At 37.3% G+C, this 27,609-nt stretch overlaps 1 protein-coding gene across 1 annotated transcript; it reads right to left on the bottom strand.

The window, feature by feature from the left end:
- Positions 1-1,798: 1,798 nt before the first annotated feature.
- On the bottom strand, positions 1,799-27,609 carry golga2 (golgin A2). The gene is made up of 28 exons (XM_042723315.1): positions 27,239-27,609; positions 25,118-25,246; positions 23,887-23,970; positions 22,702-22,821; positions 22,416-22,465; positions 19,434-19,497; positions 18,867-18,926; positions 15,972-16,052; positions 15,168-15,206; positions 15,024-15,086; positions 14,781-14,874; positions 13,340-13,446; positions 13,196-13,254; positions 12,973-13,114; positions 12,800-12,889; positions 12,605-12,712; positions 10,419-10,506; positions 10,096-10,232; positions 8,121-8,339; positions 7,932-8,045; positions 7,450-7,674; positions 6,524-6,623; positions 6,345-6,433; positions 6,065-6,230; positions 5,222-5,374; positions 3,914-4,020; positions 3,690-3,843; positions 1,799-2,697 (listed from the first exon to the last, which is right to left on the bottom strand). Exons 1-28 carry the CDS (start codon positions 27,284-27,286, stop codon positions 2,435-2,437), a joined length of 3,153 nt encoding a protein of 1,050 aa, XP_042579249.1. The 5' UTR covers positions 27,287-27,609; the 3' UTR covers positions 1,799-2,434.

Genomic DNA, 27,609 nt, shown 5'->3' with positions numbered 1-27,609 from the left:
TATAATTTAATATTTATTTTTTATCTAGTAATTTTTATTTGTTTGTTGATAAATTATAGACCAATAGTATTATAGATATAAAATGATGACATAATTATATATAAATAGTATTATAGATATAAAATGATGACATATCTATAATTGAGGTAAACATTATTTAAAAAAATAATAATAATAAATGATGACATACTCAACTATAATTGAGCTAAACATTATTTAAAAAAAAAATTATAAATAAAAAAATTATGAGGTCAAAATTGACAGTCATAATTATGACAGTCCTGTTTAATCACACATCTTTTATTTATGAAAGTCATGTTTATTATATAAAGTCAAAATTATGACAGTTATGTTATTTAAAGAAAATATTATTTATGACAATTATGAAATAAAAAGACAAAATTATGAGATAAGGATTCAGAATAACAAGTCATAATTATGGGATGGTAAGTTATAATGAATAACCAATAAATTATTAAAAAGTGATGATTATGGGGTGGTAATTTTTGGTTAATAAAAAAATAATAAAAATTATGATACTAAGTCACAATGATGAGATTAATTATAAAAGTCAATTATGACAAAAGGCGAAACTGTCAATTAGTATATCAATTTCAACTTTTGTGTCATAATTATGACATTTTTACTTTGAATTTATCAAAGCATGTTTTTTATCTCTTTATCTCATGTGGAAACACTGAATGTAGTCTCTCAGAGAGGTCATTAAAACAATGCTGATCACAAGAGTTTGAGCTGTACATTAACATTATATACAACAAATACTTGAAACCATGCATTTCATCTCAACCTCAACAGAGAATGAAATCATATTCGATTCCCAAATCATGAACTTCAGACATAAAACGGGCTTCATTTTGCTCAATCAGGTTTATTTAGGAGGAAAATCATCACAGAAGTACTTCTGCACAAACTACTCATTATTCCTTCATTGTGTTCACCCATCAGTCTCGATTAAAACAGATTAGTGTGTAATCATCCCAAATAAATAGATTTCTCCTTTAGTTCAGCCGTAGTATGAAAGCACACAAACATCACGTCCTCTCTTCTCTAGATTCATCCCAGTCTTCAGCAGACAAACGCAAGCCTTCCCCAGTCAATGTACAGTATGATACACAGTTACACTATTTACACCCGTTTCTGCAAAACAATCGACGTCTGATTAAAGCCCACGCCCAAAAGAATCACTGGAAAATATATTCATACATGGAGAGCGCAGACAGAAATGATGATGCAGAAGCTTGACGCTCACAAAAGTGCTTCAGAGTACAGCAGGGTACTGAAACACAGTATTCAGATCCACACGCCTTCCATACATGAGCTCAGTTCTTCAGGTGAATACAGATACGGCAACACTTTCTAAATACAATGCATTTGAGAGCAATGCACAATGCATTCTACTTCAGAACTGCTTGAATGTTTTTGTAAGTACCTGTAGATTAATATGCATACACTTCTAAACAGCATAACGCATGCAAAATGCATCACACTCTTTAAAGGTGCATCACACTGTTTATGGGTTTTGATTTGTTTACATTTATTTACAAGTGCAAGAAATTGAAAGACGTGAAGAAGAGCTTTATCTTCACTGAAAGTGTTGCCAAATCTGACGGAGGATGCTTCAACGCTCAAGCTTTGCTCATGTAAGAGGAATTATTACAAATCATTTTCTCTAATATATGTACAGCTCTCATAAACGCTCTATCATTCACTCCACTTACAAACGCCACTCCAAACTCTCAGCTGACGGACGCTAGCGTCATAGAGTTAGCTGCAAACGATCACCAACATCTCACACGGTCTGGAAAAAACACAAGGTGCTCGCATGTTCCTAGGGATAAAATTAGAACTACATCTTTTAATAAATCCCAATTAGAAAAGCAAAACAATTCTTGTGTCCACTGAACACTCTAACCTACAATGTGATGCACAAAGCACGTTCAGATCGAATGATTCATTCGTAAAGGTTTAGTTCTGATTCATTTGCTTCTCAGTAACCAGCCCTACATAAACACTTCATTATCTGATTCTCTCAGAAAACCCTTCATCATCTCAGTCCACACCTGCTTTATCATATCAATACTACTCATTACTGTACCCTAGTTAGTGTGCGAGTTCATTACGTAAGGAGTTCCCGATCTGAATCAATGAATCATACCGATATGAATCACTGAGCTGTCACCTGTCTATTGCACTTACTTGATAAAGTGAAAGAGGACAAATGAGAGAGGGACAAGACACAGAGCAGCAAAAACTGATATTCTTATGGATTAACTGGTTTATAGACAAACCCAGCGGAGCCGGAAAGCTTCAGAAGTCATCAGATTTCTCTTATTCGCTGCAGAAAGCAGAGAAACTAAGAGGGGAAACCCATTTGATACGTGTATCTGTATCAGAGCCGGAGAGACGGACGCTGTCAGACCACCAGGATCTTGACCTCGTCTTGTTCGTCGGGCCGGTAGAAGAACGGGATGCAGGGGTTCTCTCCCAGGAAGGGAGCAGGTCTGGCCTGAGGATTCTGGATCTCCTGCAGGAGCTGCATGATCTGGCGGGCCGTGCCGTCCTCGGTGGGCCTCAGCGACGGGCCGTCCGGAGCGGATCCAGAACTCTCTGTGTGTGGGTCTGTGCTGGACTGAGACGCTGTAGACACGTCCTCCGCTGCGCTCAGGTCCAGAACGGCTGAGTGAAGACGGAAAACAACACAGAACATCGGCGGGCCGTCCGGAGCGGATCCAGGCCTATTTGTGTAAATGATATTTTGTCTAATCTGACGATGCAAAAAAAAAAAAAATTCATTCTTGAATTATTTAGAGCTATAGGAGTTAAAGCTGAATTAAATGCCAGGTTCAGTTCAGTGTGTAACAAAACACAAATAATAACCAGACAAAAAAATTATAATATGGGACTTTAACAAAACAGAAGACAGAAAATATCACACATGGATTCCAGAAACATTTTTAAGTGATTTATCAAATGGTTTTAGGATTCTCACACTTTCTGACTAATGGACTTTAACAAATTTAAATATGAGGCCATATCTTTCTGACTAATGTTTTTTCTTGTTTATTGAGTTTTATTTTTTTATTATTAATGAATTTATTTGTTTAATATTTGACTCTAGTGTATTGACTTTTCCTTTTAAATAGCTTTTAAATGAGCATAATGAAAAATGTATACTATTATAGAGTATTAACTTTTCCTTGTCATTTTTAAATCAATATGTATGAAAATAATGCTTATTCATAAAATTCACAAAAAATTACAAAACTATGAGCACTGTAGGAAAATTTATATTTCAATTAGATACTTTCCTTTACATTAAACAAAGTTTGAAAATGAGCATAACTAGGATTATTTTTATTGATTTTAGTGAATTTTTATTTTGTTTTATACTTATTGTTTTAGTAGTATTTTAAACCGAATATAAAAAATTTCAAGACTTTTTTTCTTTTGGTGCTAATTTATATATTTTAAAAAAAAGTTGCTATTAATAGTATTAATGATTTTTATCAATAATAGTACAATTACTATAGTACTTGATATTGTCTTTAAAATGTTTTCAACTTTTCCAGGCCTTAAAGTCACACTTCTGAAGGTGTAGCCACGTGTAGTTGAAGTGGTTCACTGAACGAACTGAATCAGTATGAGTGTGTCTGAGTGTGACTGTGCACCTGGGCTGTCCGTGTGTCCGTCAGCGGGATGGAGGCGTTCTCCTCCGGAGGACACGAGGTCAGGGTTACCGACGGCGCTCATGTATCTGCTGTACCACTCGTTACGCTCGCCCACCAGACGCATGACCAGATCCTGCAGCTCCGCTAGCTTCGCCTGAACACACACACACACAGGTCAACATCACGCCACAGACATCACTCCATCACACAGCCGCTCCTCGTACCTTCATCTCCTCCTTGTCTTTGGCCAGCGTGTTGATGTACTGCTCCTTCTCATAGTGTCTTTGTTTCATGATGGCTCTCTGGTTCTGATACAGCGCAATGTATTCACCTACACACACACACACACACACACACACACACACACACACACACACACACACACACACACACACACACACACACACACACACACACAACAGCATTCACAACAAACACATCTGTAAGCAAAAACAAGAACTGCTACATCTCATAGATAATTGAACAACGCATTTTAAGTGCAAAGGAACAAAGACCAATAAAGAAACAGATAATTTTCAACCAGTATTTAGACATGTTCTCTGGGCTGGCTTGATTTCATAAAAATAAAAGTCTTTATAGAAGTATTTGAAGTTGTTAGATGAAAAAGAAGCTAAAGTGCATTAAAACATTTTTTTTATAATAAGATATCTACAAATATTTATTGTGTTGTGACGTGACAATACTACTGCGATATATCCAACATATTACTAAATAAGGGCAAAATATTAATTGATCAGAAATAGTTTAAAACTGAGCACAAGTAGAAAAATGTATATTGATTATAATAGTAATTTTTCCTTTTCAGACGTTTAAATTAGTATATTAAATCTAAAAAGTATTAATTATTATTTATTATTTATTTTTTATTTATTTTTTTAATGTTAATTAAACAGAAAGTGATTATATATTATTACCTATGTTTTATTGAATTTATTTACACTATTAATTAAATGGAAAGTTTAAAAAGTTTGAATTAATTCATTCATTAATATTTTAAAACAACATTTTAATTAAATAAGTTTAAAACTGAGTAGCAGTATCAAGATTAAAAACATTTTTCTTTTATGCCAAAAATCATTAGGATATTAAGTAAAGATCATGTTCCATGAAGATATTTAGTAAATTTCCTACTGTAAATATATCAAAACTTAATTTTTGATTAGTAATATGCATTGCTAAGAACTTCATTTGAACAACTTTAAAGATGATTTTCTCAATATTTAGATTTTTTTGCACCCTCAGATTCCAGATTTTCAAATAGTTGTATCTCAGACAAATATTGTCCTCCTAACAAACCATACATCAATGGAGAGATTATTTATTCAGCTTTCAGATGATGCATACATCGCAATTTCAGAAAATTGACCCTTATGATGGTCCAGGGTCAGAACTGAGAACTAAAGCATGTGTCAACCAGGTAGAGCCTCTCTGTGCTTCATGGTAATGTGTTTGGAGTGCTTGAGTGGTAGAAGTGTTTGTGTTGTGCGTTTTTTTGTGGATGGTTTTTTTTCCGATGGTGTCTGTTTCTCCTGACAGCTGAATGTAGTGGTCCCGCTCCCTCAGATCCACCTTCTCCTGCATCAGCGCCGTGAAACGCTCCTGGAGTTTCTCCATGGCCCCCCGCAGAGCCTCGTGCACCTCCACCGGAACCCCGTCAGAGCCGGCTACAAAAGTTAGAGAGTCAAATAATATTTAGACGAGCTACACCAACGGCCAAAACGTACAGATTTCTTTTTATGTTGTTGGAGGTTTTCTTTTATTGTCAAGTAACAAATTATCATCACTGTTTTTACGGATTGTTAGCATTGTGGTTATTGTGGAATTTTTTTTTTTTTTTTTTTTATTTGATTATTTTATAATTTATAATTCTAAATTTATTTGTTTTTTTGACCTTTTGTAACATTATAATTGTCTTTAATGTCACTTTTGATCAATGCAAAAAATATATTAATTTCTTTGTTTTTAGCATAGTATATCAGCAGCACAACTGTGTTCAACATTGATAATAATCAGAAATGTTTCTCGGGCAGCAAATCATCATATTAGAATGATTTCTGAAGATCATGTGACACTGAAGACTGGAGTAATGATGCTGAAAATACAGCTGCACATCACAGAAATACATTACACTTTAACAGAGATTCACATAGAAGATGGCAATTTTAAATTGGAATAATATTTAGCAATTTTTACTGTATTTTTAATCAAATAAATGCAGCTTTGGTGAGCAGAAGAGACTCTCAAAACATTTTTCATGTGTATAGGAGATTTTCAAACTACAGGTCTTAAATGTCTTAAGAGGTTTATTAAAAGCAAGTGATCTGAGTGCAGTGTAGGTCAGGATGAAGCTGCACCTGTGCTGTGAGGATGAGGATGATGATGATGCTGCTGCTGCTCGTGGCTCGTGGCTGTCATCTGCTGTCGGAGAGCGTGATGAAGTCTCCTCTCCTCCTCGAACCGGCGGCTCATCTCATCTCGCTCTTCCTCCAGATGCGACAGAGCAGAGTGAACAAACTCCTCCTACAACCAGAGGGAAACAAAAATTCACTTCCGAGTGAAACTTAACATTTAATCGGGAAAACATGTCAGGTGAAGCTAAAAAAAAAAAAGTCTGTTCATTTTTAATCAACTCACCATCTCTTCTCTGCTCTCAAAGTCTTCTGGGATGACGATGTGTGACTTCTGGAAGCTCTCCGGGAGAGAATGACTTTCCAAGCCATCACCTTAACATCAGTAGGGACAGTAATCATCAGTAGAGTTATCAGTACAGTGAGATCTTTCTCTCACACGTGTCAGAGTGAAGAGAGACTCACCGTCGTCTCTGTGTGAGGTGTTCAGAGCCGAGCTGTTCAGCAGCTCCTGCACCTCCGTCTTCAGCTCCTCGTTATCTCTGGCCAGCTGGTTCAGTTTCTCCTGCAGGGGGCAGCAATGCAGCAGATTTACACCTCAACAACTTACTTAGTGTCTTCACTTGTAAGAGTTAAACCCTTTAACTTTTATTTTGAAAATGTAAGAAAAGCGTAACTGGTGCACACTGTTCCCAAATGCACATTAAAGTCACACACAAAGAAGATGTTCATTGCATTTACTGTGAACAGAATTGCTCAGTGTGTAAAAACATGACAGTGAAATGCTTTGCGCAAGCAACATAGACTATATGTGAAATTGGATAATTAGAAATTTATTAAGTTTAGGTTTTTGTGTATAAATTAAATGCAATAAAATGAAAGCTGAATAAATCATCTCTCCATTGATGTATGGTTTGTTAGGAGGACAATATTTGTCTGAGACACAACTATTTGAAAGTCTGGAATCTGAGGGAGCAAAAAAATCTAAATATTGAGAAAATCATCTTTAAAGTTGTTCAAATGAAGTTCTTAGCAATGCATATTACTAATCAAATATTAAGTTTTGATATATTTACAGTAGGACATTTACTAAATATCTTCATGGAACATGATCTTTTACTTAATATCCTAATGATTTTTGGCATTAAAGAGAAATGTATAATTGTGACCCATACAATGTATTGTTGTCTATTGCTACAAATATACCTGTGCTACTGCTGACTGCTTCTCTGCTGCAGGGACACATATAGGATTTAATTAAAATGCACACTCTGGGGTGTCACCTTGATATTGGAGAAAAGAGTGAGAGAGCGCAGCTGGAGAAAATGCTCTATGTTTTGGACAGCACCAGTGTGTTTAACTGCAGGGTGTGAGATGTGTTCGGTGTTTACCTGCGCCTCCTGCAGCTGCACGTGACTCTGCTCCATCTGCACTTTGCCCTGCACCTCGTCGTGCTGCAGTCGGTCCATCAGCTGCGCCTGCTGCAGGAACTGATGGTGCAGGTGTTCTCGCTCTGCCATCAGCTGCTGGTATCCAGCTGTGTACTGCTGCAGGTGAACCAGACACTGATCCCTCTGCTCCTGCACAGACGCCAGCTCTCCGCACTTCTCCTGCAGCTGACGGAGGAAGACCACAGAGTCGGGTAAGGAGCGCAAACACTACAGCTGCACAACAATCACGATCCCTTTGAGACAAAGGTTTCCAAACTCGTTTTGTCAGCCAGACTCTTCAGACACAAAATATTTACTTGATGTTGTTGTATTTAACTTCATTCTAATATCAGCTTCACAGTCTATTACACGGAAGATCAGGGTTATTATAGTTCATTAAAATTAAAACCATCTTCTCCTTTGATTTCTCTGCAGACACACACCTGTTCTTTGGCACCGTGCAGGTCTTCCTGCAGCTGACCGATCTTACGAGCGATCTCCTTCTTGATGTGCTGCTCGGACTGCAGAGCGCTGGTCAGCTCCATGTTCTCATTGGTCTGGAGGAGGACAGAGGTCAGGGGTCAGGGGTCAGGTTCACTCACAAACACAAGTCATCTGTCACTAGAGCTCACCAGCTTGACGAAGCCGTTCTGCAGCTCGGCCAGCTGGTCTTTGAGGTCTCGGTTCTGGGCCAGGGCTCTGCTGATGGTGGCCTTGTCGCTCTGGACGTCCTCCAGAATCTGCAGTCGATCCTGAGCCTCTTCAGCGGCGCGTTCTGCCTGTCTCTCCAGTTCCTCCAGCCTCACTTCCTGTTCCTGCACCAGTCGGCTCAGCTGCTCGTTGTCTCGCACCTACAGGACACAATAGAGCACTCAAACACCTCTGTAATAAGTGTCTGATTTCATAACATTATACCACGAGCCCTACTTTCTGTCAACCTGTGCAGGTCCAAATGTCACATTTTTAAATCACACATTTTTAACAAAGTTTCACTTCTAGTAATTACAATCGTGATGCAACATATTTCAAATTTATGTCTAAAAGTTAAGGTTAAACATGTAAATTAAAAGCCTTGAATGCAGTGGTTATTAACCAGGGGGCCACAAGATGACTTAAAATAAGATAAAACAAGTATTAAATAAGATAAAACTTTATTATAAAAGATCAATAGCACTAGTTTTTCATTTAGAAAAAAATTATATATGAGGAAGTTATTTTAAAGTCATTAAAATCAATTAAAAAATTAATATAAATACATTCAGCTCTTAAAACTTATTTTAATTTGAATTATAACTATTTTATAATTATAACATTTTACAGTTTTAATTTTAAGTAGTTTTTGTCAATTCTGAATTTACAGAAACCAGGAGTGTCCACAGATTATTAAAATAATCTTAAGAAACAAAACTAGGGCTAGGGGCCCTTTGAATATCATTGTGGAGAATAAAGGGGTTTAAGAGTCAAAAAGGCTGGTTTAATGCATTTAATCGAAATATACTGCAATAAGGATGCGCATGCTGCATGATCTAATATCTACACTAGTAAATTTAGGAAAAGAATCTGCAATAAGGATGTGCATGCTGCATGATCTAATATCTACACTAGTAAATTTAGGAAAAACATGAGTCAACTGTAACATTTTTAAAAATTTCGAGAAAAAAAGCCGAAATACAATCTTGAGAATAAACTCGTTAAATTTCGAGAATAAAGTTGTTGTGTTTTGTGATTAAACTCGTTAAATTTCGAGAAAAATGTCGAAATACAATCTTGAGAATAAACTCATTAAATATCGAGAACAAAGTCGTTGTGTTTCGAGAAAAAACTCGTTAAATTTCGAGAAAAAAAGTCAAAATACAATCTTGAGAATAAAAATAGTCAGAATAAGTCGTTGTGTTTCGAGAAAAAACTCATTAAATTTCGAGAAAAAAAAGTCGAAATACATCTTGAATGGCATTACATTGCCGTGGCAATGCGTACGTTTTTTAATTTATCATAGCTGTCCAAGTGCCAGAGTGCATTTGGGTGAAGCCAGCGATAACCTATTTGTCCTCTGGTTGTCATTTCATGTTGGGCAAAAGCGAGTAGCCTACATCGCGCAAATTGGACCGATTTTTTTTTTCTTCTAAAAAGACCTAGCCGCTTGCAAAATTCACTTTAAAGTTAGTGTGCTAATTATTATTGTGTCATAATAAGCTAAAGTTGATAGTATTTCTTTGTTACTGAAAGATATAGGCTATGCAATGAACACTGATCGAATGCGTTATTCTCTACATTTCATTTCGACGTTTTTTCTCGAAACACAACGACTTTATTCTCGAAATTTAATGAGTTTATTCTCAAGATTGTATTTCGACTTTTTTTCTCGAAATTTAATGAGTTTATTCTCAAGATTGTCTTTCGACTTTTTTTCTCGAAATTTAACTAGTTTAATCTCGCAATATAATGAGCTTTTATTATTTTTTTTATTATTGCTTGGCCCTAATCCTCTTCCAGACATTACAGCAACTAATCCTCTTCCGTAAAAACATGAGTCAATTGTAACATTTTTAAGACCAACAAATAAAATGCGTGACACAAAGCGTGCGTCACATGGTCAGTGTAGGTCACCTGTGCTTGGTACTGCAGACTGAGAGCGTCTCTCTCCTCCTGAAGGCGGCTGATGGTTTCCTGAAGGGCCAGTTCACTCTCTGAAGGGCCTGAGGCCTGTGACACGGCCTGCGGCTCCTGCTCTTTACTCATCAGAGCTGCGGACACAACACAAACCTGTCATGTGTTTCCTCACTCGAAATCTGAATGTTCCTTCTGGACACATGATGAAAAAGCTAACTGGTCTGTGTTTTGTTTTTTGGTAAGCAGGGGAAAGCACTTCATTGTGTCATGATCAATGAGAATGTGATGTAAAGGGTGTGTGTGTGTGTCACGTCTCGTACCTGCAGCATTCTCCAGCTCTGTGATCTTCTCCTGCAGCTCCTGAATCTGAGCAGCAGTGCTGTCACGCTCCTCTGACATCAGACGCACCTACACACACACACACACACAAACACACACAGAGAGACACACACACACACACACACACACACACACCACCCACAGAGAGACACACACACACACAACACCACACACCCACACACACACACACACACATAGACACACACAACACACACACACACACACACGAACACACACACGCAACACAACACAAAACACACACACAACACATACACACACACACACAGAGACACACACACAAAAGACACACACACAACACACACACACACAGACACAGAGACACAAAAAAACACAAACAGAGACACAGACACAGAAAAAAGACACACACACAGACACTAGAGAGAGAGTCACACAAACACACACACACACACACACACACACACAGAGACCCACACACACACAGAGACACAGACACAGAGAGACACACACACACAGACACAGAGAGAGAGGCACACACACACAAGACACACAAACACACACACAGACACAGAGAGACACACACACACAGAGACACTCACACAGAGACACACACACACACACACACACACACACACACACACACACACACACACACACAGAGACCCACACACACACAGAGACACAGACACAGAGAGACACACACACACAGACACAGACACAGACACACACACACACACACACACACACACACGAGAGACCCACACACACACACAGAGACACAGAGAGACACAGCACACACACACACACACACACACACACACACACACAGACACAGAGACACACACAGAGACACAGACACACACACGCACACACAGACACAGACAGACACAGAGACAAACACACACACAGAGACACAGACACACACACACACACACACACACACACACACACACACACACACCACAGAGACACAGGACACACACACGCACACACAGGACACACACACAGAGCCACAAACACACACACAGAGACACACAGACACACACACACTCAGAGAGAGACACACACACACAGACACACACACACACACACACACACACACACACACACACACAGAGACACACTCAGCATAAACAAACGTCATACTCATACAGTAAAATAAAGTTATTACTATCTCAATATTTTATTTTACAGCACATTACAAAAGAAATATTTCTTATTTTAATATTTTGATAATGATAAAATCGCAATAGAAATAATAATTAATTTTATTGTTATTATCTTAAAGCCATATTAAAAGAGTCAAAACCAGTGTGAATGTGGCCTATTTGTTTACTTTATTGTTACTTAAAGAGGTTTGAATTTGTTCTTTTAAAGAGTGAACCCAATACTTAAACACTCTTAAAAACACCATTATTTGTGTCTTTTTGTTTCTGGATGTCTAATCAGCAGAGGTATGAGATGTTAAATGTTTATCATATCAACGTTCAAATGTCTGTTCATTTTTTGTGAGATACTATTAGAGCTTTTTATTAGATTTTATTTTTGTCAGGGTTTTTTTACTTTTTTTTTTTATTTTAATTTTTGCTGTCATTTTTATTATTTTTTAAAAATATTAATCAATTTTATTTTGTGGTAGAAATAAATTCAAGGTTTTTATTTCAGCTGAAGTTTAATGTAATTTCTTAATTTTTTCTGTTTTCATTTTGCCGTCATTATTATTTTTAAAAAATATTTATCAATTTTATTTTGTTGTAGCTGAAATAAAATAAATTCAAGTTTTTTTTTCAGTTGAAGTTTAATGTAATTTCTTAATTTTTCTGTTTTCATTTGAATTCTTGCCGTCATTTTTAATATTCTTTAAAAATATTTATCATTTTTATTTTGCAGTAGCTGAAATTTTCAGTTGAAGTTTAACATAACATTAAGTAACAGAGCTTTTGTATGGTTTTAGATTTAGTTAACTATAATAGCCCTGGTTTAAAATCACAGTCAGAAAAAATCCATTTACATTTTTTCCAAATCGTTCAGCCCTAAAAGGATGGTTTGCACTTGCATATTTTCTATGCAAATTTACCCCCCTATAAAATCCCCCCCTAATCATTTTAGGAGTATTAATACTTTCCCAAATATTCAAAACTATTTAACTAATTTTTGCAATAATGTATGTGTGAGTGTGTTTGTGCACCTGAGACAGAAGCTGTTCTGTTTTGTCCTTCCACACGCGTCCCTCCTCCTGTATCTGTCCAGCGTACTGATCTCTCTCCACCTGCAGCTGAGCCACCGACTCCATCAGCTGCACAGACACACACAAACACTCAGAAACTCAGGATGACATCCACAGACACAAACATGCCCCACATCACAGCAGCAGCACACACACCTGAGCCGCGTGAGCCTCTAACTGGTGCTTCTCTTCCAGGAGGAGCTGGACCTGCTGGTGCTCAGACGGAGGACCCGACTGACTGGAGAACTGCAGGAGCCATGTGAAGAGGGATTTCACATCACAGGAGCTCTATCATGAGTGCACAGTAAATGTTTAAAGCGTCTCCTCACCTGCTGCAGCATGCTGTCGGCCATCTCCAGCTGCTTACGGAGCTCATCAACCTCCTGCTTCAAGCCGTTGTTCTCATTCACTCTCAGCTTGAGCTGCTCGGACAGCTCTGAGCTCTGCTGCCTGGACTCCTCGCTCACTTTACTGACAGAAACGACCGTATTCATATAACACACACTCACCCTGCTGCTAAAGGAGGAGTAAACAACAACTGAAGAGTCTCACCTAAACCTGAGGACCTCTAGTCGTAGACTGTCGCGCTCCTTCTCAAGCTCTCTATTATGCTGCAGAAAAAAGCAAACAAGGCTTTTTGAACGTGAACTGTGTGGTTTTGGTCAGATGCAGCGGATAGTGAAGAGGATCTGGTACCTTCTCAAACTGCTTCTGTTGTGTGGAGACTGAAGATAGAGTCCTCTCTAGCTCAGACACTCGCTGTTTACTGGCCTGCAGCCGCGAGCTCAGATCTTCTGCCTCTGCTGCACAAACACACAGCAAAGGACACGTTAGTATATTACAAGAGGGATGTGTGCAGGTCACACTGCAGGACAAAATACCAAATACAGGAAAGAAATTATATATTGCATAAAGAAAAATAAGTATTTTTTTATGCATAGTATATATGTTTTTTGTAATTCCTAATGTAATTTGACAAATGTGCCCCTGGAGCACAAAACCAGTCATAAGGGTCAATTTATTGAAATTGTGATTTATGCATCATCTGAAAGCTGAATAAATCATCTCTCCATTGATGTGTGGTTTGTTAGGAGGACAATATTTGTCTGAGATACAACTATTTGAGAATCTGGAATCTGAGGGAGCAAAAAAACTATCTAATATTGAGAAAATCATCATTAAAGTTGTTCAAAATGAAGTTCTTAGCAATGCATATTACTAATCAAAAAATAAGTTTTGATATATTTACGGTAGGAAATTTACTAAATATCTTCATGGAACATGATCTTTTTGAAAATAATCAATAATTTTGACCCATACAATGTATTATTGGCTATTGCTACAAATATCCCCAAACTACTTAAGACTGGTTTTATGCTCCAGGGACACAAATATCTAATTATAATATTTCTTAAAAGACCAACTGAGTCATGTTTTGAAAAATCCCAATTTTTTGTAGTATTTTTTATGATTATTAGTGGTGATATCAATAAATTTATAGCTTCAATTCAGATTCATATCTAATATGTAAATAATTACAATGTAAATCTCATAAGAATGTGTCCAGGTCTTATTTCACTACAAAATATTAAGAAACAAAAGTAAGCCATTATATTTTGCGGAAAGAAAAAGTAGTCTGATATTAAAAAGTAGTCTGAGATTTCAGTGGTCCTAATGTAAAGGAGTTCTGCAGTCAATAAAACATCTTACTTTTTCAGTGTACATATGAAGAGTTTATTTGCAAAAACAGATAACTCTCAAAAATCATGTTTTTTATTATGTTATCTTTTTTTTTGTGTTCTGTGTTTTTTTTTTGTCATTTTTTAACAATCAAAACTAAACTGTAGTTTGATTGATTTTAATTGAAATGCACAATTTTTGAAAATTGTTAAAAATGAAGTTCTCTTTTTGCAAATGAACTCTTTGTATATTCATTACAAATATTTATCCTTTCCTTAAAAAAACATCTGAGTTCACTACATTTTGGGGAAATATATTTAGAGGCAAATTTCAGGAAAAAATAAGACTTTAGCCGTAACATAGTGCCGTAACATTTTACACATGATCTATGTACTGGACAAATAATATCATGACTCTGGGCATGTTAACACACACACACACACACACACACACACACCTGTCTTGTGTCGCGCTGCCTGCTGTGTGTAAGACAGAGCCGTCTGTAGCTCTGATTTCTCAGACACCAGGATGCCGATGGTCTGAATGTGAACCTGAAAACACGCACAAAACTTTCAATTTGTCATAAAATTTGTATGACCTGTTTGATGAAATTACAGCCAGATATTGTGTTGATGATGCTCCCAGCATACTTATTAATTAGCGAACAGGACATGACTTCAATCCTGTGTAATCTGTTCACCTGTAGCTGTTCACGCATCGCTCCCTGCTCCTTCGTGAACTTCTGCTCAAACTCTTTCCGCTCCTGATGAGAACAGATAATGCACAATAAGAGAAGTCGCTCATTAATAAGCAATCTAATAACACTGCTGGCAGCTTACTGTACCTTCTGTAGCTGATCAGAAAGCTCCTGAGACTGCTTCGTCTGAAAACAATGAACAAACATTTAACTCATGTGTGTTTATTAAGTAATAAATCATTAAACCGACACCCACAAGCATGTTAAACAGGGACCTGAGCTTCGTTAAAGACAATACGAATTCAAAATGCAACTTTAAATGCCATTGTGGAAATGTCTGATCTGAAAAATGCTCTTTAAAACCTTCAGAAGGGGAAAAAATATGTTTGACTAATATTATTAATATTAAGTACTAACATCAAATCTTAACATGTGCACTCCGATCCAAAACTTACTAAAATAATGAAGCCGAATAAACAGAATGAAAATAATAAACAGTTATGATGCATTAATATTAACCATTTAATTAACTCAAAAGCACTCAAGGCATTAAAGTGAAGTATATACACAATACAGCATGACCTCTCAGACAGATGAAAAAAACCATGCATTTGTGTCTGAATAAATGTCAATTATATATGTGTTTAATAAATCTATCAGTTCCCAAAGTATGCAATCTTGAATTTCTAATCAAAGAATTGCTGTGGCTCCTCTTTTGCAAGTCACTTTGGACAAAAGCATCTGCTAAATGGATAAATGTAAAAGTTGGCATATAAACTGAGGCACAAGAAAATGGGCATACAATTTAAAAACTAGAAATTGAAACAATGTTGCATGTTAGAAGTAGCAATCAATGTCACATCTTCAAAAACTCCATTGTGCTGCACTCTGGTACTGAATGCTTGTGAACTGCAGCATGCACACAGACACGTATCATGCACACACTCTTACCAGAGTCTCGAGTTTGGACGAGAGCTGGGTGTTTGTGAGCCCGCTGGAGTCCAGAGCCGCTGCCAGCTCCTGGTTGCGAGTCTGACGTGTCAGCATGCACAGAGAGAGAGAGAGAGCGAGAGAGAGAGAGAGAGAGAGAGAGAGGACAAATGAAAGACTAAGAGAGGTGGACGTGACGGCAAACAGGCGGTGATATGGTGTAACACAAAGAATCTGTTATGTGTGTAATTGGACACTCAACACGAGTGAGGTGGGATTCGTTCATATTCAAACTGGGTGACATTTAACATTTTACTCAAGAGTGTTCCTAAAGTAGAAACATATGGGTTATCTCTATTAAACCCCATTAAATCAAAATTGTAGATTCGTTACAGACCAAAGCTATTGATCACATCGTCTTGTCTGCAGGAGAGTATTTAGTCATTTATAATGAGAATGATATAGAACCAAATACACTGAACAAAATTATAAACGCAACACTTTTGTTTTTGCCACTGTTTTTCATGAGCTGAACTCAAAGATCTAAGACTTTTTCTATGTACACAAAAGGCCTATTTCTCTCAAATATTATTCACAAATCTGTCTAAATCTGTGTTAGTGAGCACTTCTCCTTGGCCGAGATAATCCATCCACCTCACAGGTGTGGCGTATCAAGATGCTGATTAGACAGCATGATTATTGCACAGGTGTGCCTTAGGCTGACTATAATAAAAAGCCACTCTGAAATGTGCATTTTTACTGTATTGGGGGTTATGGTTGGGATGCATGATTATTTCAGTGTTTTGTATTAGGATGATTTTAATCACGCAGTGCACCACATCTCCTTCACATAGAGTTGATCAGGTTGTTGATTGTCGAATGTTGGTCCACTCCTCTTCAATGGCTGTGTGTAGTTGCTGGATATTGGCAGGAACTGGAACACGATGTCGTATACGCCGATCCAGAGCATCCCAAACATGCTCAATGGGTGACATGTCCGGTGAGTATGCTGGCCATGCAAGAACTGGGATATTTTCAGCTTCCAGGAATTGTGTACAGATCCTTTCAACATGGGGCCGTGTGTTATCATGCTGCAATATGAGGTGATGGTCGTGGATGAATGGCACAACAATGGGCCTCAGGATCTCGTCACGGTATCTCTGTGCATTCAAAATGCCATCAATAAAATGCACCTGTGTTCATTGTCCATAAAACACGCCTGCCCATACCATAACCCCACCGCCACCATGGGCCACTCGATCCACAACACTGACATCAGCAAACCGCTCACCCACACGACGCCATAATAAAACTGCACATTTTAGAGTGGCCTTTTATTGTGGCCAGCCTAAGGCACACCTGTGCAATAATTATGCTGTCTAATCAGCATATTGATATGCCACACCTGTGAGGTGGATGGATTATCTCGGCAAAGGAGAAGTGCTCACTAACACAGATTTAGACAGATTTGTGAACAATATTTGAGAGATATAGGCCTTTTGTGTACATAGAAAAAGTCTTAGATCTTTGAGTTCAGCTCATGAAAAAAAAATTTTCAGCATATATGAGCTCTAGTAACAAAAACTGCTGAAAATGTTTAAAGTTATACGCACTACCACTCAAAAGTGTGCGATGCAAATTATGAAATATTTAATATTTTAATTAAGCAAGGATGCATTAAACTGATCAAAAGGGACAGTAAAAAATTTAATGTTACAAAAGATTTCCGTTTCAATTTTTTCGATTTCTATTTTTAGTTATTAAAAATAAAAAATGCTACAGTTCAAAAATATGAGCACTAGTAATAATGATAATTGACTACCACTAATAAAAATAAAAAAACTGCTCAAATTCTGATCAAGTTATGTAAACTACTGTTCAAAATGTTTTTTTTTTAATAAAATAACACTTCATTATTTATCAAGAACACATCAAATTGATCAAAAGTGACAGTGAAGACATTTATAATGTCACAAAAGATTTCTATTTCAAATAAATGCTGTTCTTTTGAACTTTCTGTTCATCTGTGAATCCTGGAAAATAAAATGTATCACAGTTTCCACAAAAATATTGTGCAGCACAACTGTATTCAACATTGATAATAATCAGAAATGTTTCTCGAGCAGCAAATCATCATATTAGAATGATTTCTGAAGATCATGTGACACTGAAGACTGGAGTAATGATGCTGAAAATACAGCTGTGCATCACAGAAATAAATTACAGTTTAACAGAGATTCACACAGAAAACAGCTTTTCTGAACTATAATAATATTTCACTATTTTTAGTGTATTTTTGATCAAATGGCCATGTATGTAACACATGACTGCTATCTACAGGCATTCAGGATTCTATGCGGATGAAGCCAGTGAAACTTTAATTTAACAGAGCCTCGTTCTGCCATGTAGCCTGTTACAGACGTGTTTGTGACGCTGAAACAGGATGTTTGTTCAGTGTGTAGCAGGAGATCGTGGGATCAAATGCCAGAACTAGTCCTACAGGACACACAAACTGACAGACACATAACCAATTATAGCAATTAAGATATAGATTCCAGTAGCACACCGCACAGATAAGAGGAAAACAGTTTCAGGTTTTATTTTTTTAGCAGAAAGAGATGAAATTGTTCTTGATTTGGTCTGTAAACCATGAGGGAATCAATCTAGGATATGATTGTGAAAATGATGTCAAGTGACTAACACTCTTTAATAGACCGCGAAAACCCCTACAGACTACAAGCTATTTCCATCGTAAGAACTTGTGCTTCAATAAGATTATCCTGCTAGTGACCGTTCAGAGTGGTGATTATAAACCGCTAGACTAAACTAGATTACCTTACTGGGCAGTTTTGCACCTCTACTTTAAAAAAATAAATAAAAGCTCAGGTGAATTAATAGTAAAACATTTAAAAATACCTCCAGTTCCTTCTCGCTGACCGCCGGCGGATCGCTGTCTCCATTGATGTATGTTGCTGACTGCATTAAACCCAAGAAGAAAAGAAAATCAGAATCAGAATTCAAAGCTTTACCCTAAATCACTTGATCAATTAATTCTGGAATGGTTTAAATGTTGATATTTGGGTTAAGTGTTACACATGTATTAAACTGCTTCTAGTCTTGCAAATGTGTTTATACTTTTATGTTTGTAATTCACTCAAGCCTTGTAATTTCAATAGAATTTGGTTTATTTGGGAGGAGCCATTAGAGTTTAGTTCTTAAAAGTCGAGATGACATCAAAACAGGTCATTTAATTTCTTAAAAAATGCATTTGGTCACATTCGTTATAGTGCATGTCAACCTAAAGAAAAAAATACCTGCTTTCAAAACCTTTCATTAAAATTTTAAGAACTCTATCCACGTCTGAAATGACTTTTCTACTGATGTAATCAAGCAGGGTGGACAAATATAACATTAACTTATGACATCATAGCATCATAATCCAACCAAAGCCAAAGACTGAAGCAAGCAGAAGCTGTGACTCACGTCAGACAGAAGTCCATTGAGCTGCTGGGAAATCTGTCTCAGGCTCTCGGTGGAAGACAGCGGCCTGCAAACACAAACATGAGTTCAGCGAATCAGAACAGACCATCAGGTGTTACAGTTCTGAGATAAACAAGCATAACACACATACAAAATCAAGGGGATCTGTGTAGAGTTAGTGTGTATGAACACACAGAATAAAGCAGCAATGTTTAATGTTTGTTTTTAATATAATAAACATTTTTATTTAATGAAGTATATTACATTTTACTACTTAGTCAATAACATGCATACCACACACTTTCATAGTTTATGGTGATATTTTTTTAAACAAATGGCAATGTGTCGCTCACATTATTTCTTTATATTCCTTCTTAGAGAAAAATGGCATCTGTGAGGATTTCCAGTCAGGATTTAGACCGCATCATAGTACTGAGACTGCTCTCCTTAGAGTTACAAATGACCTGCTCTTATCATCTGACCGTGGTTGTATCTCTCTATTAGTGCTATTGGATCTTAGTGCTGCGTTCGACACTATTGACCACACTATTCTTTTGCATAGGCTAGAACACTTTGTTGGCATTAATGGAAGTGCATTAGCATGGTTTAAATCGTACTTATATGACCGCCATCAATTCGTAGCAGTGAATTAAGAGGTATCATATAGATCACAAGTGCAGTATGGAGTACCTCAAGGCTCAGTACTAGGGCCGTTACTCTTCACGCTTTACATTTTACCCTTGGGAGATATCATCAGGAAACACGGTGTTAGCTTTCACTGTTATGCTGATGATACTCAGCTCTATATTTCATCGCGGCCTGGCGAAACATACCAATTTGAAAAACTATCGGATTGCATAGTCAATATAAAAAACTGGATGACGAGTAATTTCTTACTGCTAAATTCTATAAAAAAAAAAAACAGAGGTGTTAATTATAGGGCCTAAAAACTCTGCATGTAATGACCTAGAACGCTGTCTAAGACTTGATGGCTGCTCTGTCAATTCTTCATCATCAGTTAGGAACCTAGGTGTGCTATTTGATAGCAACCTTTCCTTAGAAAGCCACGTTTCTAGCAATTGTAAAACTGCATTTTTCCATCTCAAAAATATATCTAAATTACGGCCGATGCTCTCAATGTCAAATGCAGAAATGTTAATCCATGCGTTTATGACCTCAAGGTTAGACTATTGTAATGCTTTATTGGGTGGTTTGTTCTGCACGCTTAGTAAACAAACTCCAGTTAGTACAAAATGCAGCAGCTAGAGTTCTTACTAGAACCAGGAAGTATGATCATATTAGCCCGGTCCTGTCAACACTGCACTGGCTCCCTATCAAACATCGTATAGATTTTAAAATCTTGCTTATTACTTATAAAGCCCTGAATGGTTTAGCACCTCAGTATTTGAACGAGCTCTTGTTACATTATAGTCCTCCACGTCCGCTCCGTTCTCAAAACTCTGGCAATTTTATAATACCTAGAATATCAAAGTCAACTGCGGGCGGCAGATCCTTCTCCTGTTTAGCGCCCAAACTCTGGAATAACCTACCTAACATTGTTCGGGAGGCAGACACACTCTTGCAGTTTAAATCTAGATTAAAGACCCATCTCTTTAACCTGGCTTACACATAACATACTAATACACTTCTAATATCCAAATCCGTTAAAGGATTTTTAGGCTGCATTAATTAGGTAAACCGGAACCGGGGAACACTTCCCATAACACCCGATGTACTTGCTACATCATTAGAAGAATGGCATCTACGCTAATATTAGTCTGTTTCTCTCTTATTCCGTGGCCACCAGATCCAGTATGTATCCAAGTCAGAGGGTCACTGCAGTCACCCGGATCCAGGACGTATCCAGCCCAGATGGTGGATCAGCACCTAGAAAGGACCTCTACAGCCATGAAAGACAGCTGAGACCAGGACAACTAGAGCCCCAGAGACAGATCCCCTGTAAAGACCTTGTCTCAGATGACCACCGGGACAAGACCACAGGAAACAGATGATTCTTCTGCACAATCTGACTTTGCTGCAGCCTGGAATTGAACTGCTGGTTTCGTCTGGTCAGAGGAGAATTGGCCCCCGACTGAGTCTGGTTTCTCCCAAGGTTTTTTTTCTCCATTCTCTGTCACTGATGGAGTTTTGGTTCCTTGCCGCTGTCGCCTCTGGCTTGCTTAGTTGGGGACACTTCATTTACAGCGATATCGTTGACTTGATTGCAAATGATTGCACAGATACCATTTAAACTGAACTGAGCTGCATGATGACATCGCTGAATTCAATGATGAACTGCCTTTAACTGTCATTTTGCATTATTGACACACTGTTTTCCTAATTAATGTTGTTCAGTTGCTTTGACGCAATCTTTTTTGTTTAAAGCGCTATATAAATAAAGATGACTTGACTTGACTTGACATTATCGCATGAGCAGTTCATTAAAAAAAATTATATTATTTTTATATGCTTTTCCACTTTGAATCCAGGGTATTTCTAGTCAAAAAAATGTTTTAACTAAAACAGTTCTAAAAAAATAAATAAATAAAAATTAACTACTTCAAATAAAATAAGCATGAACTGAAATAAAACAAAATATAATAAACTTTTATTTCAACTTTTTGCTAAGGCTACTTTTCTTATTTTAATTTAGGTTAACGTGAAGCACTAAAATAACTCAAATTAAAACAAATAAAATTAATAAAAACAATATACCCATTTCTGGAAAAAAAAAACACTTTTTGGTTTGATTCAGGTCTCTTCATTGAATATTTTTAAAAAAGAAAATGCATCTTGGAAATATGAATAGTAAAATATTTCCAGAACCAATGCATCAGAAAGCCTGAGCCGTCACTGTTGCGCTCAAAACATAAAAGATTCTGATTGTCTGTAACTGTGTCATTCTTCAAAGAGAGAGAAACTTGTGTCACGTTCACGGCATGATATTTCTGTAGTAGCTTGTTCTCAAATAAAGAGTAAATTCACCTGTTATCTTCCAGAGGATGTTCATCGCCGTTTGCATCTGCGGTGTACTTCTGCTGGAAAAACATGTGAAAGAAAAACACAAACTTGAGATGCAAAACGAGACAAACTTATGTGACAATACCAGAAAACATAAAAATGACAAACTTGACAAGACAATGCACCAAATTAAGACACACATGGAGCAGATTTAAAACATAAGCAAACAACACACACACAACAGTTGTGTTTAAAACAGTCCTAGACTTTTGAAGCACCGCTAAAGTGACGGACACTGAGACAGACAGACCTGCAGGCCAGCGTTATCAGCGACACACTCAGTGTTAATAACAGAAGCAGGGTTAGAGACGGGTTCAGCGCTGGTCTCCTCAAGCTCCTGCGAGACACGGTTCACCGCATCCACGTCATCCTGATGCAACACAGCGACAGAGACACATTAGACTGTCCGTGGGTTAAAACACACACACACACACAGTACAGATGCACAACAATCTATACATTCTCATATTTATCAAGTACATACATATGTGACCCTGGAGCACAAAACCAGTCATAAGGGTCAATTTTTTGAAAATGAGATTTATACATCATCTGAAAGCTGAATAATTAATCTCTCCATTGATGTGTGGTTTGTTAGGAGGACAATATTTGTCTGAGATACAACTATTTGAAAATCTGGAATCTGAGGGAGCAAAAAAATCTAAATATTGAGAAAAACATCTTTAAAGTTGTTCAAATGAAGTTCTTAGCAATGCATATTACTAATCAAAAATTAAGTTTTGATATATTTACAGTAGGACATTTACTAAATATCTTCATGGAACATGATCTTTACTTAATATCCTAATGATTTTTGGCATAAAAGAAAAATGTATAATTGTGACTCATACAATGTATTGTTGTCTATTGCTACAAATATACCTGTGCTACTGATGACTGCTTCTCTGCTGCAGGGACACATATAAAGGCTTAAAAAAAAAACATTTCCCGGCATTCAATTCAATATATAATCAATCCCAAGAGATTCAGACGCTTAAACTTAAAATTGCATGTCAAAGATGCATTAAATTCAACATTAAAAAGAATTCAAAGCATGCACTGTAAAAATAGATTTTATGAAGTTGCAAAATAAAGCAAATGAGATTATTGTCTATCCTATTTTAGGCTTTTTATTCAATGTTTTATTTGCTATTTCTTTGTTACATTTACTTGCAATTTCCGAATGCAAATGGTTTCTACAAATTATTTTCAGTGCAAGTCAAATATATGAAACATTATTTCTTTAAAATAAAGAGCAGTGATGAATCGTTCGCAATAAGCCCGGAAACACGAATGAGTGATTTCATGCTGACTTTACAAACTGCCATAGATGATGCAAACATCGACTTCTTCCTGCGATGATGATGTGAGGAAACACAGATGATGAATCAGAGAGCAAACGGAGGAAAGAGAGGAGGGACAGCGAGCAGCTCACCTGACTGTTGTTGACAAATGGAGGCTGAGACACTCCATTAGTCAGACTAAGATCAGACACCATAACTTTGAGAATATTCTCAATCTACAGGGGAAGGAGAGGCAGACCATAAAGGAGAAGGAGTGAGAGAGGAGGAAGCAGTAGTGAGAACGTGATAACGTGATAAAGCAAACACGAGATGAAGGGTTAGTAGCGCCTGAGTCAGATCAATCACACAGCAATCACCTTTCTGTTATTTATATAGGCCTACTATTACAATTATAATTACAACTTATTAGTATTTTGAACGAGCTTTCAGCTTATTTAATATGTTCAGCTTTCATTTTAATTTTTATTCATTTTGTATTGTGCTTTTCTCATTTTTATGAGTTTTTATTTTTAAATATTAATATTTAGGTTTAATTTTCTAGGTTCAAGATGCATTATTTATCACAAGCATATTACATACTATATTACATGTGATGTAATGTAGAGAAATATTTTTTCTTTAGTTCATCATCCTCAAACAACAATGAATTAAGCACATACACATTAAAAACATAGAACATAGTTCATTATATTTATTATTTTATATTCTTTTCCAACACATATGATGTGAATAAAATTAATTGAATATGGTAGGGAGAAAAGAATAGAGCAGAGATTTTTTTTTTTTAATAAAAAATATATTAAACTATAAAATGCACGCAGAATCTGTACAGTGCAATTTTTCCAGTTAGTTAATAATTGTAGTGTTTCGACTTCAACTAAAGCAAAACTAGAAATTAGTTTACATTTTTATTTATTTCAGCTTTATTACTAAAAATGTTGCCTATACAAAAATATAGTTAGTTAGTCATTTTAGTGCTTTAGTTTCAATAATTTATTTTAAGAATTTCATTGAATATTTATATATTTTTTTTTCAACGTTTTGAACGGTTTTATTTTTAGTTAGGGTTAACAGCCCAGGATCAGACTCTCTGTAATTCCTGATGAATTACTGGCTGTTGTGTAAACATGAATAATTATTATAAATGAGAAACCAACAGCTGTACAAAAACAGGCCCTCAAAAAGGTCAAGAGGAAAAATAATTAAACATGCAAAAACTGACTGAATCCTCAAACAGTTCCTGAAGCGAGGATGACTTCCTGCAGTGACATTAACTGATCAACAGTCAAAACACAGCAGACAACCAGATCATCAGAGCAGACAGTGAGCATTCATCACATCCGGCGTGCATCGATTACACACCTGACTCACATTCTCCAGCGAGTGTCCGTCCGCAGCTGCGTCCAGCTGATCGCCTGCTTTAACCTTCCGCTTCTTCTTTGGTCCAGCACTTCCTGTGGATGGGGTTGTCTTCTGTTGAAACTCCTTCAGCTGCAGGACACAAGAGCAGAAATGTTTGATATTAAATATATCATATTACACCGACAGTCAGTCACGTGTGTGTGCAGATACACTAAAACTCTTGTAAATGCACTCGAATTGTCTTTTTATTTACAACTTTTAAAAAAAAAATCATTTTTACAGTGTATATGACAGAAACACTTTATTTCCACAACAACACAACGTAAACCTTCCTAAAAATGGATATCCAACCCACACAGTATACATCCTCTATGGCACAAATCACTGCTTATTAAAGTCACTGAGCAAAAATTATGAAGAAAAGTAATGCACACAACTCCAGTCCATCGATTAACATCTTGTGAAATGCTGAGCTGTGTTTCTGTAATAAACAAATCCATAACGCTACAGTCCATAATAACACTTCCTCCAGTGAAAAAGTGTTCTGGTGTGAATCAGGAGAGAAATCTGCACAGATCAAGCAGCGTTTAAACAAATATGTGTCTGGATTCTGATGTGAGAGACAACAGGAGATGCACTTTTTCACTGGAGGAAGTGTTATTATGGATTATAGACTTTATGTATTTGAGTTAAAAACATCTTAATGCTGGATGTGTTTCATCTTTTGTCTTCTCCAGATGTTCACTGATGGACTGGAGTGCTGTGGATTACTTGTGGATTATTGTGATGTTTTTATCAGCTGTTTGGACTCTCATTCTGACGGCACCCATTCACTGCAGAGCATCCATTGCTGAGACACTGATGCAGTGCTACATTTCTACAAACCTGATGAAGAAACAAACTCATCCTGATCTCAGATGATCTGTCTGCAAATAAAGTCATTTAATACAATAACTGAAGCATTAGCTGCTGTTTAACTAAATCGTGCACCAGTGTCACCGACGGGCAGAAAGGACTCCACAAATCAATGATCTGTCCTCATTCTGGCACAGTTTAAACACACTGGATGGAATGCATTGTGAGAGTGTGTACAAACTAAATCAAGATAACTAAATCAGGTTCCACTGCACCAGTGACATGAGTCAGAAACACTCAGATTAGACAACAAACGGCACATTCATCTGGAGAGTAACCTCCCGTCCACTCCTGCGGACATGAGGACACGTCTCTAGCTGGGCAGGGTCGCAGTAGTGTGTTTGGGTGTGAAGCAGGGGTCATGGGCTCTACATCAGATCTCATATGACAGAGCCTTGCTTTGCCATTACTTAAATTCCAGGGTTGATTTTTTTTCAAGCTGTGTTGACTTTCCAAGCCACGGACCGCATACAGGACAGCAGCTGTGCTTCACAACCTAGTGCACACACGAGCTCCCTAACTAGACAGCACTTTTAGGCATCAAGTGGCTGCCTTCCTAGACAACACACACATACATCTTTAAAAAAAAAAATCACAAATGTGATCAATTAAACCTCAAAACAGCAATCTAAAGAGCACAATGAGGGCAGATTAAATCTATTAGTTAAGCACTTTTAACAAACTAAACACCCAACCAGCTGTTCCAATTAGAGCTGTCATCTTAACTAGCAGTTAGCAAGTAAGCTAACACTAATCAGTTGGTTAAATGAGCCAAAATGACATTAAATTAACGTCTAGCTTTAGTTTATTTTCTACTAATTCACATTGTTGTTGTTTTTATTCTGTAGCTAACGCCAAAACACAGAGGCTTACAGCATTAGCATGCCAAGATAAACTGATACTGACTCACAGACTCCTATAAAGCGCATTTCTGACAGGTTTAAATCGTTAAGAACGCGAATAGAGAGACGAATTCTAATGAGTTCGTGTTCAGGCCCCTGCCGCAGGTCAGTCCCCGGACTTTCCTGACAGCCGCGCCCGTGCAGGAGCGCTCGCAGCCGGACGCGGGCCCGCGGAGAGGCCGGTAGACGTGGAATGTCAACATGACAGATGAAACACACGAGCTCGGACGAGACTCGGTTACGGTCTTTAGTTGTGTTTTGTTACAAAGAGAGTAAAAGAAGACGTGAACGTATATAAACGTACCTTTTTCTTGGCTGCAGCGAGTTTGATTTGCCTGTTCTGGTCCGCCATCCTCTCGCGCTGCTGAGCGAAGCCAACCGCTCCACGTCATCAGATGATCCGCGCGCTCTCTCTCAGAAACACACACACAAGCGCGCGCGTGAGAGTGAGTGAGTGAGTGAGTGAGTGAGAGTGTGTGTGTGCTAGACTGTGCAAACAATGTGAGCTGAATCTAATAGAGGATGAGAAACACTTCCACCACAAACTTCTTCCCACAGTTGAAGCATTGAATCATTCATTCTTGTCTCTAAATGACTCAGAGAAACTACACTGTATACTTGGAGAGAATGAGATGGCAGTCAAACTATACTTTTGTCCATATAGTGTAGCTACTA

The sequence above is a fragment of the Cyprinus carpio genome, chromosome B5, assembly GCF_018340385.1.
Source record: "Cyprinus carpio isolate SPL01 chromosome B5, ASM1834038v1, whole genome shotgun sequence".
In the NCBI taxonomy this organism is placed as follows: Eukaryota; Metazoa; Chordata; class Actinopteri; order Cypriniformes; family Cyprinidae; genus Cyprinus; species Cyprinus carpio.
Note: the sequence above shows the minus strand (reverse complement) of the source record. Positions and strands in the feature narration are given on the sequence as shown.